Source organism: Meleagris gallopavo, chromosome 1 (assembly GCF_000146605.3).
Source record: "Meleagris gallopavo isolate NT-WF06-2002-E0010 breed Aviagen turkey brand Nicholas breeding stock chromosome 1, Turkey_5.1, whole genome shotgun sequence".
In the NCBI taxonomy this organism is placed as follows: Eukaryota; Metazoa; Chordata; class Aves; order Galliformes; family Phasianidae; genus Meleagris; species Meleagris gallopavo.
The window spans coordinates 21,978,783-21,994,161 of NC_015011.2; the positions used below are offsets into that span (position 1 = coordinate 21,978,783).

General features: G+C 36.1%; 1 protein-coding gene across 9 annotated transcripts in view; it reads left to right on the forward strand.

The window, feature by feature from the left end:
• The window catches only part of CADPS2 (calcium dependent secretion activator 2), a 239,584-nt gene that overhangs the window by 201,713 nt on the left and 22,492 nt on the right, over nt 1-15,379 (forward strand). For all 9 annotated transcript variants that reach the window (XM_031553158.1, XM_031553160.1, XM_031553159.1 and 6 more), the window contains 4 exons: nt 2,628-2,702; nt 6,005-6,088; nt 6,203-6,235; nt 13,937-14,044. In XM_031553158.1, coding sequence (XP_031409018.1) covers nt 2,628-2,702; nt 6,005-6,088; nt 6,203-6,235; nt 13,937-14,044 — 300 coding nt within the window. The remainder of the gene's footprint in view (nt 1-2,627; nt 2,703-6,004; nt 6,089-6,202; nt 6,236-13,936; nt 14,045-15,379) is intronic.

Sequence of the window (15,379 nt, forward strand, 5' to 3'; positions counted from 1 at the left end):
AAAAAAAAAGGCAGGGAAAATTGGGCTTTAATTTGATGAGCTTTGTTTCTAAAGCACTTTCAGTTCATAAAATTCAAAGATCAAGGTAATTTAACTGCATAAGTAGTAGAGGATTATAGCTGATTTGATAGCAGAAGTACAGAAGTAATTTAATATACAGATAGTATTGTTATGTTGATAATAATTTTGGTTCAGATGATCACACAGAATTTATTTTCCAAACTCTGAGCCATCCAACTTTAAAACAAACAAAAGAAACAGAATTAAACTAAATTTTTAAAAAACACAAGAAATTCAAAAAGCCCAGTCCAATATTGAGACACAGCGAGGTTGAATGGAGGAAAACACTGAATATATTGCAGAGCTGAGCAAGTTACAGTTCTCAGCTGATCACCGCAGGATTTAGGAACAAACACTTATGTTCCCAAAAGTATAGTTGTCAGAAGGTGTTAAAATACTTTGTCTCCTTCCAAACAACAGTACTGGGTCTGTTACTAGGGGCATGGAGACTTGTTTGGAAGACCAGACAGGTTGTTCTCAACAGAAAGTCATTTTTGGTTACAATCCATTACACGCTTTGTCACTAAGCGTTGTTTTTTCTCAGGTACCTCCTATAGGTGCAGCTGTTCGTATTTTACTGGAGTAACTTAAGGGCAGAGCTGCATTTTACATTTTCCCAAGATCCTTAAGAGATTTTGGGATTGTGCTGAAAGACCCCACAACATGCGTTCAAGTCATTTAGCTGTAGGAGTTGTCTAGATTCAGACTATGTGTGGACTGTGATCACATCAGCCAGCAGAAGAACGTAAGGACACAACCATCCATAAATAAATGAATTTGGGAAAGGAGTGAAGCTTGCTTCACTGAGCAAGCGTGGCAGAAGTAGAAAAAACAGTCCTTCTGTTTCTGATTTTGGGGTTGTGCATATAACCTTGTCAGCTCACATAACTCCATAGTGAATTCTACAGCATTTGCCATCTTCCTAAAGGCAACCACCTGCAGTCTGATAATCTTCTGTGAGGAGCTGAAGTTTTGCTTTGTCAAGAGAGTCTGTATTGCTGGAAGTTGACACCGAGGAGGATTGGGATAAAAAAAGGTTTTGATCGCATGGTTTGCAAAATAAGTCTTGGGAAAAAAAAAAAAAGAAATGAAACTCAGATTAAAATAAAAATTCAAATCTAATTTCTAAAGAAACTTCATAATCTTGGAAGCTTTTTGTTATTTTTGAATAATTCAAATTGTTTCTTAATTTTTCTAATCATGAACTTTTCTGATAATGAAGTTTAATATAATGGAACCATGAAAAGTTCTTTAATGTATTTAATACATTTTTTCACTCTTCTGAGATGCGTGCTAATATTGTCTGAAATCTGTATTCATGTTTTCCAACTATTTTTAAACTATAGAGAAGATGTTAAAAGCAAAACTTAACATACATTGGGAACAGTAGTTGGTACATGGAACAGATAAATGTGCATGGATAAGCACATTTCATAGTTATGTTCTCTCTTAGTTTAAATGCAATTTTAGGAAATGTATTGTTTAGAAAATTATTCCTAAATCTATTAAGCTGAACGGATTTAATGTTTTGATTTGTATGGCAACTCTAAGGCAGATAAAAAATAGCCTTTGAAAACTCTGCAGACTATTCATCTAGCAGCTGCTAAGTTAGGCTAATGTTTGTACTGACCCCAGTACTTTTACTCCGAGCATTATGCTGTTAGCTGTTCCAAGTAGCCTTGAACTATGAAGGCAGGGTTAGTCTTTACAAGTCACATTTTCTGTGAAGTGGCTATTGGGGACAATCTTTGCTGTCAGATAAACGTTTCTAAAGGAAGAATTACTGTTTAAATTGATGTGCCTCCTTGAAAAAATGGGGTCCCTAGTTTCTGTTAATTTCAGGAGGGAACTCTGTAGTATTATCTAAAAGTCTTTCAGATTTATTTTAAAAGCATTTACTTAAAGGCACTTTCTGTATGAAAAAGTGAAAGAAAGAGACTATGGAAAATGAAGTCTGTTTTATTATGCCTTCTATGGCCTATTAATTTGTTACCATCTATTCTGCTTTGTTGATGAAATTTTAATTTTGCCCTTGCTTGAGCATATTGTAAGACTTATATAAGCTGCAGCTCACTGTGCTAACAGAAAGGCTCTTTTAGGATGAACAATTGAAGTTCGTTTCATTTCTAGAGGACATTTAAAATAACTTATGAATGAGAGTTGTCAGACATGAAATGCTCTATTAATTAAATCTTATTCTAGTCTTTTTGCTTCTGCAGCTAAACCAACCCTTTAGAAAAAATACATGGCCACCTTAATTATATAGGGGAAGACAAAAAGTATCCTTCACATTCCTTCGCCTGAATAAGAATAAGAACTCAATTCATCTAAATAATAACCCCATTAGCTGCTTAACTCAACAGTATACATGGGAAAATTTTCAACACACAACATAAGAAAGTGTTGATTGGGTGGATCGTTTTCAAGGGTTTGTTCTTCTGATGTTCAAAATGATAATTTTAAGTAAATCTGATCTGGCAGTGTTATCAGCTTCACACCGATTATGACTTATGATAAAAGTGTGTGTTCATGTACATGCTAATGCTTCTTTATCTTTTGAAAAACAGCAACAATACCATTCAAAAATAGATGACTTGGTTGAAGAGACTGTGAAAGAAATTATTTCACTCCTTGTTTCAAAGGTAAAACAATTCAGATTTTAATTAATTTAAAAAGTAAGAAATATATTTCTAATTGCTGAACTTCCGAAGTGTCTTTTAGTGTCATACAGGCTTACAGTACAGTTGGAGGGGAGGAAACAACAACACAATTTGTAACGCATTGTCATCCAAATAATGTCACATTTACAAAATTAAATTTTATTAACTGGTAGGTGAAAAATGTCTGTGCAACTGCTGATCAGATAAAACCAGTAAGACCTGATTATGTCAGTATTGTCCCAGATAACACCATGTTTTACTTTTTGTTTAATGAAAACTTTCTCTCCATCATCAGATAGTATTTAAATAATTTTGTATATAAAGCTGAACAACATCCAGAATGTAACTTTTTAATTTTGCTTCACAAACCATTTAACTTAGAAGTGTATTATAAGTTGTTATTTCCTGTAATTGCCTTTGCAGATTTTTTTTTTTATGTCAAAAGGAAACATGTTTTGGCATGGTATAAATACTTGAATATTTCAAGAAAATTTAAATAACATCTTGTGTTACTGTAGCACTCCAGTAAAAGTCTTAAGTGCTTAATGTAGAAGAAAAGGCTTTCAGTCTGAAGGACATGGCAAATAATGACTAGAGAACATAAACATTTTATAAGATGTTTTGCTGTCTGTGTATTGCAAACTACACAGAAATATCTGATTTTTCAGAGGAGAAATTAGCCTTGCATTTATAAATTGTGAGTTGGAGAGAAAAATTAAGACCATGCTCATATTTTCCTTATGCCTTTGTTTTTGTTAGTTACAGCTTGCTGGCAGGGGGTGAGAGGGAGCAAGAATCTCTTTTAGGAGTGACCTTCTCCTGTACATGAGTTGGAGAGGGAGTTTTTTTCGGATTGTTATAGAAGTTTAAGCATGGTTGATAAATGTGTAAAAAATGTAAAACTGTTTTCTGTAAAGTGCTTATTAAAGTAAACATAGCACCAAATTGTTCACATTGACAGCACTGAGATTTATATGCAACCTGTCAGGTTTTTTAGAATTATTGAAAATGCAGAGGAGGAAATTAAGTGAAAGCAAATCACACCATTAGAAGTCAATCCTTGAAATGTTTTTTAATGTATATGATATTATTGAAAGAGGAAAATAATCATATTCGTTCTAGACATAGATACAAATTCTACGGACAATTGCCATCAGTGAAGAGGGATATACATTATTAGTTATCACATACACTGTTACAAGAGGTTGAAAGAACAGGAAGCAAATATTCTGTGTCATAGGCCATTAGGAGCTTAACCAGGCTCTCCTAACTTGTGATGTGAACTGCCACTGACATCCTGATTGCTTCTGTTCCAAAGCAGAAAGCCTCTGAAGGTGCAGAGTAAGGCTGATGCTTCACTCTCTTTTGGCTGGGAAAAAATGTGCATTATATTCCTGCATGTTCATTATTTTTCAGCTATTTTCATTACTGTTTGGCCTTTGCCTCCGTATTATTTGCCTCAGTATTATGTTCCAGTGGAGTAAATGTTTCCATATTTGTTTTTAGCTGCAAGTAATTTAAGAAAATGAAAAGAACACTGCAGTGAGATTCTACTTAGAAAAGATGAAACTGTGACTTTTATGTGTAAGACTTACAGAGCTAAAGCATTTAACAAATAAGAGAACAGCACTAAACAGTGGAACAAAGCACAGTGTGTCTTAGAATAACCAGTTCAGAGAATCAGATGCTCTTAAAGCTTCACAAATCTGTACAGTGAGAGCTCAGAAAAGAAGTTTCCAGCTTCATAACTATGTCTTTCATTTAAATGGATATCCTTGACACTGTGGTGTTTAAATTCCTGATTTTTTGTGTCCCACTTGTATTGGAACCATTTCTATCCCACTTGTGTTGGAACCATTTGTTGGCAATGTGTACATGATGTTTTTTGTAACCCTTCCACACAGTGGATATTTGCACAATGTGACTGAACACCCTTGGGCAGACGGCATCCTTACCACTCAGATAAAATGAGTATGGGAGTCTGCAACGCATGAGCAGCAGCTTCTGCAGGCACAGAACAGCAAGGCAGAGAGATGGCATTTGATCTAATAAGGGGACTCTAATTAAACTGTGCATGGAGTGCAGAAACAACCACGTTCTCTCTGGTAGCTCATGAAGTGGTTTAATTCCTTGATTGGTGCTGACATACTAGTGTCTTAATTAATCGCTGTAATATGACAGGTTAGATTGATAAATGACAAATGTAGGCTTGCACTTGCTCCTGCTCCTTGAACTGTTAAGAGCAGGGCTTATTGTAAAGTGATGATCTCAGTTCCTCTGGAGGTGACACTGTTGTGACACTGTTACAGTGCCCATTAACAGCATGCCAGATGGAATTTTGTTCTGTCCTCACACTCATAAAATGATACTCATGGTTGTTGGAATGACTGTATTGGAGCAAGGGATGACTTTTAAAACGATCTTTATACAAACTGGAAGGCAATTTGTATGTGTAAAATAAATGTGGACACATACAATGGCTGGCAGATACTTTGTCATACTCTGTAAGAGACTTATGTCACGGAGGAACATGTTTTAATGCTAATTTAGGCACTTTAAATATTAAGGCTACAATTAATTCAATGAAAATAATGAATAATTGTGAACAATGGAGTCAGAAATAAATTCTGGCAAAATGGCCTTTGCATGTTACTTGAGAGTCGCAGGTGGAATCACAGGCGAAAAGACCCTGCCATAGCAGAGATGTAGGGCCTCTGTTCTCATGCCCCATACTGGCCATGCACATCCAGGAGCTGTCGCTGTTACTGGAGACAAACTGACAGAAAACACTAGTGCTATGACACTGCTGGATGAAACTGGTGTTGGGTTTATTTTCAATAACGAAGATAAGAGGAACGTGATGTTGACATAATAGGTTTTAACAGTTGTGCTCCATCATCTCTGAAGCTATGATCCTAGAAACTGAGGTCCTAGAAAATAACACTTCCTACCCAGAATACGTGTTAGATATACATACTCCTGTATTTAACCATGCAGTGCAAGGAAGGCAAAGAGGTATGTGTTAACAGGCTCACCTTGAGAGGAAATGCCAGTTGGTTTTTATTTCTGCACTCGTTAAACAGTGATATCTACCAATGTGGTCAGAAAGTGATCTGAAAAATGAATGCCTTCCATGATTTCAGCATTTTGTGAGCAGAAAAATGATCAAATTGGCAGTTTGCCATGTTGAACAATGGAAGTCTGAGGAGAAAAACTCACTGTCTCATTCAAAATATTTACTTCTCAATTGTGCATTTGGCTTTTGCTCTATGCTTTTCCTCCAGGTTGTTTCAGTGTTAGAAGGTGTGCTGTCCAAATTGTCAAGATATGACGAAGGCACCTTCTTCTCATCGTTAGTTTCATTCACGGTAGGTGTTCGAATTCACAGTGGTTTTGTTCATTCTGTGCATAATTCTAAACTTGTGCACAATCTGTAGTAGTAAGCCCTTACTGTGTGTTGTTTTATTTTTCATTTTCTAAAGGTGAAAGCAGCTGCAAAATATGTTGACGTTCCTGTAAGTACTAACCTTTTTTTTTTTTTTTTTGCCTATTGTTAATAATAATTACAAAAAAAAAGGCGCTTTTGTTGACTCACACTTTTTTTGTTGACATTTTGCTTTCTTACAGAGATTCATTACAGCTTTGCACACAGTCTTTAAACAGCCACTACAAACCTCAGAGGGCATTTCATTTCCCTTAAGCAACGAATAACTCTCAAAGCAAAGCTTAGAAAGGTTATTCTCAATGCACTTTTTCAGTTGTGGAAGAGTGAGGATTATAACCTAGATACTCTTTTGTAGGAGTCCTTCCATCATTTGGACAAAGTGCTCAACTGTAGAGGATAAGCAACAAGTAAAAGCATCATTTTTTACTGTGGAACCCAACCTTGCTTATTTAATCCCTTGCTTGTTAAACTTCTGTTTGATCTGCCACTGATTATGTGGTATTCATGTGGTGTGAATAAAAACTAAAAGGATTGCTCTTGGAGCTATTTTATACATAAAATTAAAATGCAACTATGAGAATATTTTCCTCAGAGTAAAATATTTTTCTTTTGAAAAGCACAAATACTGTCAGTATCACTGTCAAAAATATTCTTTGTTCTTTCAAAAGTGTCTGTTCTCTTGGATTTCAGTGTGATTCTAAGATAATCTTATTTTCCAAGCACAGGAAAAATAATTGAAATAATGTTAATGATGTTACATAAATACAATTACTGAATGGATGAACCCCAGACATTCTGGACTGTATGGTTGCCAAAAGTTCTTTCAGCAGTTCTATCTCCTCCTGCCCTTCCCTATCATATAGCTGCAGGTATGAAAGAGTATCAAAGAGGATCACAGTAGGCCCAGGACTGAATAGTTCTAAAAATATTAGTCTGTGTCTGAAATTCAATTCCGTGCAGTGATAAAAGACTTAGAGGTACCCCAGAATGCAACCCTCTCATTTGATATAGTTTCAAAAATATCCAAAATTGCACTTTTTTAGATGACTGCATTCTGCCTCCATGCCTCCATTTGAAGACATCGGTGGGTCACCTCAGCATTGTCTTTGGGGTTTTGGCATCTAGACTGCTGATCACATGGTAGATCATGAAGAGAAGTGGTTAAGAGGCAAAAAGGCTATTGTTTGGGTTTGGGCTGTTTTTTTTAAAGTATGTGCATGAATTCATCAGAATTTTCGTCTTTGATTCTATGGTGAATATTTGGCAAAGCGTGGAAAATATGCTCTTTTATAGTGAAATATTATATTTACGAAGGAGATAATAGGAGAAAATGAAGAGAGTACTGAGCAGAATGTTTTAGAGATAGGATGAGAGGGAAAGATAAAAATTAAAAGTAAAGGATTAAGAAAGAAGAAGGACATTCTTGAATGGTTCTTGGTCATTTTGAGGAGAAGGTTAATTCTAATAATTCTAGTATTGATAGGCAACTCAGATATTAAGTTGTGGGACATAAGAACACACACTCAGCAGATGGCATTCTTCATCTTCTCAGGGCTGGACCGGGAAATGTGGACTCAGACTTGCATTTTGCTTACATGGTCAGTGTCACCATCTACCCTTCTGTTCATTAATCTTTTCAGAGAACTGTGAATAACTCCATCCAAAACTAAATGTCATCTTTTGATTTTAACCTGTTTAAGAAAGCATTCAACATAAGGCTCAATTTCTCAGAATGCTCTTTTAAGATTTGGTACGTGCACAGTCATAAGAAATTCCCAATGCTTTCTTCAACCACAGCACATAGGGATCTGTTAACACCTATGGAAATATTAGGGACAGTGCAAAATAACCCAGACTAAGAAAAGTAGTGTCAATGATAATTTATGTTTTCATAAAAATAATAATGAAAAAATCTAGTTGCTATTTTGCTATTTTTATTGGTAATTGTTACAATATGCTGTTCTCTGAAATGGAAGAAGTTGTGGTCATTGGGCTCATGAAAGAAAACCAAACATTTAGAGGAAAACAGCACAAACATTAGAAATATTAGTAGTACATCAGTGATGCAATTTTTCTCTTGTTAATGCTGTGCTTTGATCTTGAGAATGCAGGAACTTATTTAGTGCACTTTAAAAACAAACAAACCAAAAGAAAACCTCACCCAAATAAGTATTTTAGTTCCTCTTAAAGTCCAAGCAATCATTAGGAGATACAGAACTAAAACCTATTTTTTCTTTCTTTAGTGTTCTGTTCACATAGCCAGTTAATTAATGAGAAAAGGGAAAGAATGCAGCAAAACTGAGGGAAAAAATGTACATCAATCTCAAATTATTGTTATCTCTGAATTGTGTAGATAATTTCATTGTGTTTAGTTTCTCATCATGTAAGTCAGTTTTGCACACAAAGAATTGTATGTCTAACTTGTCATTTCTGTACACGTTTGCCTCATTTACAAATATAACCAACCAGAGCAATTACTTATACAAATTGAGCATCCAGTTACATGCATATTTATATACTTCTTTTTGTTCAGAAAGGTATGTTTAAATCCCTTTGTAGGAGCCAGTAATCTATGCCAGTCATTTAGAGGGCATAGAAGGAACCTAATCCTCCCGCACTCCATGTAGGCCACCTGTCATACCAAGTGCACAGAGGCCATTTGAAGGAGCCAGGACTGACAGCAGTGCACAACTTGCACAATGCCAGCCCTCTTACTCTGCTGTTGCCTTTATGCAGGGATCAAAGGTATGAAAAGGGGCCTCACACATGTGCCAGCATTTGACTTATGGGGTCCTGCAGAGGCCAAAGTAGGAACTCTGCCTCCTACCAGGCAGATACACACTGGGACCTTCCAGATACCTCCATTTCCAAATACAACACTTCTGTTGCATTACCTATTCAACTGATTTTGAGAAGTAAGCAACTTTTTTGGGAAATCAGTCTTTATTAAGATGTGGCCATACTGTATCATTCCTTTTTTAATCAGGATTTCCTTGGAGACCTCTGTTTACAAATAAAGAACACAAAATAGTCCTCATCCTCATGCTTCTCTTATCTTCCTCCTCCTTTGTACACCCAAACCTGGGAACCATCCTTCTGCTTTCAATCCATAGAAAACAAGCTACTGGAATAGAACAAGAGGAAATGCTCTGCATCATCTTTTTTAAGTCAGTGGTGCTCCTGAACTATTTGTTAAATGGAGATCAGGAGAACAAATGCTAATCAGACAGAAAGTTAAAATAACATAGTAGAACAGAATTGTTTGTTGGAAGTGGGAAAGCAGTTTCAGAGTCATCAGATTTTGTCATAGTAGCTGTAGCATAGTGAAGATCTTTTGCACCACAGAATTGCAAAGATCTGCAGCAGATCTGCAAACAGGGTGCAAGCCCTCTCACGCCTGTGTTGCCCTTTGATTTCAGTGGAACTGCATTTATATGAAAAAGTGTTTGCGTAAATGCTTGTAGAATTGCAGCACAACTGCACAACTGTTCTCTTATAAAATACACAGCTTAGCCTTTGCCAAGGTTGTTTTTTAATCTACTAGAAGATGCATTACAGGCAAGGAAACTGCATAACATCTTTTTCATTTAAGCAAAATAGTATTTTTTCATAACCATGTAAGAATAAAATGCTGCCTTTAAAATGAACTAATTGTACAAACTTTCCTTCATGGCTTAGGTGTTTTGGTACGTAAGAAATGAAGAGTGAGGATCCAGTCATGAATACAAGTAGCTTTCATTCCAAAAATATTTTAGTGATATCTTGTTCTATGATTCAAAGGCTTGAGTTATGACCCTCGAGTATTTAGAGAAGAAATTTCAGGCAGGGAAATTTTCCAGCATGCTCTTTCATTAGGTGGTGGACACTTAATAAGGAGCTCCTATGTTTCTCACAATGGCCCCCTCCAGCTCATCACTCCTTTTCATTTCATTGTTCCACCCGCGCTGCAGTTGAAACGCCTCTCTCCAGCAGGGGAGGGGAAGGGGGCAGAGAGGAGAGCACATACAAAATAGGAAGAAGTTAGTTGTTATGTAGTTAGCCTTTAGCATCTGCTCTCATCTTTGAAAAATGAATGCTTTGACAGGGTAGCAGCTCTGTAAGACTGCATTTTTCTGAATAATATCAAGAATCCAGGTATGCTTAAAATGCTGTGATGTTAAGAAATGTTCTGTGACAAATGCCAAAGTGAGAATAAACACCATGCAGATACTTACATGGTTTTTACTGAGATTCATGACAAACGGGTGCATTGTGAAAAGCTGTGCAGAGACGTAAGCGTATCTGTGCTATAGGGAGAAGCTGATGCTAGTGGCAGTGTTCAACTTGTTGCAAACCTTCCAGCAGCACAGCAAGTGAATATGTGGAACTCAAGGCCATGCAGCATTGCTTTTGACCAGACATCCCATTACCAGTGGCCCCCGCACGTGGCAGTCCTAATAGAGTTTCTACATCATCTTTGAAACGGGAATGAAGTATTTTAAAATTTCCCTCACTTTAAGTAGACATTATGACAGTGTTTCTCTGTTTAATGGTGAAAAGTTGTTTCTCTTTTATCTAAATTCATTGCTGTGAAAAAGTGAGTGGTGATCTGGGCCCTCCCACCAGTGCAGAGCAGAAGAGACAACCCGCACCTGTGGGATTAGGTGGAGCAGCAGGAAGTAAGAGCACTTGCAGTATATAATTAAGAAGGATTTTTTTTTTTCCCAAACAGCATGTTCATCTCACCAGGTTAACTAGTGATTAACCCTAAAAAAGAATGTGCCGAAGCCTACACCCTTGTTTAAACTCATTCACTTGCCAGTGTATTCAGTTACTTGTGTAACCAGCGACAAAGTAACCCAATTTACAACTCTTCATTTCCTGGTATTTTATTTGATGTCTTTGTGCTTCTGGTTTCTCCATTCATCTCTTTGTTTGGTTCTCTTTCATTTTCAGATAGGCAAAACATCTTGTCTGCTTGTTCTGAATAAAACAAACCTACAATAACTTTTTATCCATCATAAAAAAACACTTTTTTTTTTCCTTGGGGAAGTTTTCAGACTGAATGCCTTTTTATGCTTACTCAGATAAATATACCAAGCTACATTTTTCTCCTAAAGCTGTGAAAATCTCTTTCTCCCATTGGTTCCTGCAAATGCTCTGCCTGACATACAGGGGAGTAAAATTTTATGTTTTGAGCACAGAAGTGGAGTCTTCAGGTTTGTCTGGTATTTGTAATTAAATTCGTGTGTGACTGTTACTTAAAATATATCTCAGTTTGTATGAGCTTGCATTTTAAGGTAGACCCAATTGCTTTTTTATTATGATTGGTATTGTACGTTCGTCTATGTCTTTTATTCTGAAGCTTAATACATGAAATAAAACAATGACAGGGTCTTGTAATCAGAGGTTTGTTTCTAATACATAAACCCTGTGGAAAAAAATAAAAAAAATGTATGGTGCTACACCTGCTTTGGTGCTTTGGCACTTATAATAGCTTTCTTTTCCTCTTTCATGTGTTCAGAGACAACAAACTCAGTGCATGCTGTATAGAGAGACAACAAACAGTTTGATATGATGTTGGCTCGTTCCATGTTTATTCTGTTTCACACACCATAAGCAAAGATGGTTAGTTTGCAGTGATTTTGGTGAGTTTTTAAAAAGAGAAAGTCATACTGTTGCAATATTGGTAATCTTCCTTACCCAGACATATTTCTACTGTAGAAAGACAGTGTTTAAAGGGAAAATTAATTTTTTTTTTCCACATTGATTTCAAAGATAATTATCCTGCACACATTAAAGAAGGATGAAGTGTTTTAAAGAACTGTAATTCTAATTGGTAAATGTCACCAGCTGTTGCAGTTACTCTTACTTGTGTATATTCTTTTAATGATTACACTCCCGTGCCACAAGATACATGAAAATATATTCACTAGGTGTGAAATTCCCATATGTCACAGCTTCAAGACTAGGTAAACAGCTCAGAGATAAGGGGAGAGTTAACGCTGATGAGAAATGTTATTTTTCTAGCTTTGACTGTCTGCAAGACAAACATTGTTTTATTTAACTAAAAGAATTGAACTAAAGGAAAAAAAAAAATGCATGAACCAGAGAACCAGCAGGTTTTAGCATTCAGTGGAAGATTCATTTTAGATTTGAATATGTATCTCCAAGAACCATAAATAAACCTTTCATTTATTAGATTATCTCCTTCACCCACCTCTGAAATTTCAGAGAATTTCCCCATTTTCTCTCCAAATTAAAACTAGCCCAATTTCTATAAATTTCCTATAACTGTTTTAACTGTTGGCTTTCTTCTGTACTTTCACAAATGAGTGTCTATAGGGACTCTGTGTAACTTTCAGTTTTAAATCTCCTTCGTTTCGATTTAGTTTCATTTAGAAACATCTCCATCAACTTTTAGAGAAAAAGGCACTTTTTTTTTTTAATTGAATGAAATCCATTTATCTCTAACAGAGTTATTTTATCTATGGTTACTGTACATTTTTATTTCTGTGCTTATGATCAAGGTTTGTAATTCAGCCATAAATATAAATTGTCTCAGTTACCTCTTAAGAGTTTCATGTCGGTAGTACATGATAAGATTTATAAATGAAATTATCAATATAAATGCACAAGACACGTTAAATTGTTGGGTGTGAGATTTGGAGATGCTAGAATTGTTAAACCAGGCTGTCATCCCAAATCCTTTATAATTCACATTGTGCTAGAGCTTACTGTGAAGACGTTTGCTATAAAACTTCACCTTCGTTTGCGTGCCGTGAACTGAGAAAACAAGCAACAACAAAAGCTGTTATGCGGGAGCAACAGATACTTTTGCAAACATGCTGACATGGAAGTCTTTCCAAAGTGCTTGTGTTTGTTCTTGGTTCCTCCTATAGAGAAAGGTGAATTCAGACCCACTCTGTATATGCTACCAGGAAAGAGGACATTGCAGGCTGACAGGGTGAGGGTTTAGTGTGAAATAACATTTTGTGCACAGAGAGGTCCAGAAGTCCCAGCTGGGCAGGAAAGCACAGCTACAGTAACCACCTAGCTGACCTGACATTTGGGCAGCCTTTCTTGACCTGTTTAAGAGTATGGTATTAAAAATGTGCCTACTCCAGCATTCCCGCAGAATCCCGCATGGATTGGTGCAAGAAGGGAAATATTTTAGTCCTTTCTTGTTTCCTAGTCATTCTCTGAGCTGACTGTGCCTGTGCAACTGTTTCAGTAAAATGGGGCTACAGGTCTACTCTCATCCTAATGTTTTTGTGCCAATCTCACTCATTTGCTTTTAGTGAAATGCTTGAACTTTGAATGAGAATTAATAGAAACTAACATCAAACACAAAGTTCAGCTGTATATTGAAAGCAGATGGCAACAAAAATGACTGAATGAAAAAGGAACTGCTTGACATTTTTTAACCCTTTTCTGAGTGTGATGATAGCAGGATCTGGACCTTGAAGATGGGGTAGTTGTGATAGCCTTGCTAAAGACAAAGGGGAAAATGTCCTGGTTTGCCATTGATACAAGAACCAAAACTTCTTTCTTGGATCACATATGGCAGAGCAGATTTATGACTCCAAGCATTCATAAATTGTAATAAATAGTGAATTCTTTTGAACTTGCTAAGTAACTCAAAATTCATAGCAGATTTACTACATGCTGTCAATACATATGGAAACATTCTAACATAATCTCAGTTTTCATTAAGACTAAGTATAACTTCTTATGTCTCAGCTGTTGCATGGTCTTTCTCTTTCCCTTCCCTTGCTCTATGTTTCCACAGAAACCAGGGATGGATTTAGCAGATACCTACATCATGTTTGTTCGACAGAACCAGGATATACTTCGAGAAAAGGTCAATGAGGAAATGTATATAGAGAAGTTATTTGATGTAAGTAACTACCCTTACAAGCTTTGCAGGCATCACTACTACACTAGAGGGAATAAGCTGCATTTTGATGATATTTAACAAGCCATTAAGATGTTCTTCCCTGTTGATCGTTTTTTTTCCTTTTTATTTCATTTATTGTCTTCAACTATCAAGGGTGGCCTTTCTTTAAACACTTTATGCATGGAAATTTTAAGTGCTAGAAGGCAGAAATAAAAAAGGTAGAAGATTGCTATCTGACATAGTCATTTTTCCAATGTGATTAGTCCAATTTTATTCCATCTTTTGATTTTGAGTGTGTTAATGGAGAGGATTTGATTAGTGTGATTTGTGGACTCTATCACAGAGTTAATTTCCCTGAATAAAGAGCTTTTATATATCTCTGCATGTTCATGTACAGAAAGAAGCCAGTTATACCATGTGCATCTATGGATTTGACAGACAGTTCTGTGGAACGACTTTTAGAAATTTCACTGTTACTTTTACTTTAAGACTCTTAAGAACTTTAAGTTGACTATTCACTGAATTGTCAAACTTCTATTCAAAATTTTGATCCTGCTTCTGCAAGTTCAGCATAATTTTCTTCATCTTTGAGGCTCACACTTAGCCAGCCTATATTTTTGCACAAAATCAGCTCCTACAGCAGCTTCTGCAGCTTCCCTCTAGCCATTCGTCAGCGTTGACGTGTCCCTTTTTCATTAAGAACAATCACCTACTCTACCAAAATTTTCTTTCTTCGAGGCTCTCCTATAAGGCCACTTGCAACACTCTTGGACACATTTCTGCTAATGAGCACTAATTTATGTCTAGTGTGTCCTTTTCTGATTTGCCTGAAGCAGAATTTTTAGGTGGCTGAAATTGTATCTTCTACTTTTTAATAAATTCAAAGCACTATACTTTTAAAATATCATTAAATTGAAGGTTATTTTATTATAAACTTGTATCAATTTACTTGACAATGATATTATTATGTAGGAAATCAAGCAGCAAAATAAGTCATCTTTGACACTGTGCAGTGCAATCCATTGCAAAACAAATTCTGGAACATAATACACACTTTGAAATGTATTTATTTGTGTGTCATCTTCTAAGTATTTTAGAAAGCTTTGCTGGCAGTTTCATTTAATTATGCAAGTTACAGCAAATGTTTTCATAACAGCAATTCACAGCCTTTACTGTGACACTACAGTTGTGGCAGTCACAGAAGGTCCCATAACATAGACTCTCAGCCATGGTATGTCATGTCAGTGTTTGTTGTTTGTTAGACTGGGTGGTCAAAATGAGATTTATCTCTCAGATTTTATATTTCCAGACACTTCCAGTCAGCTTTAGGGAAAA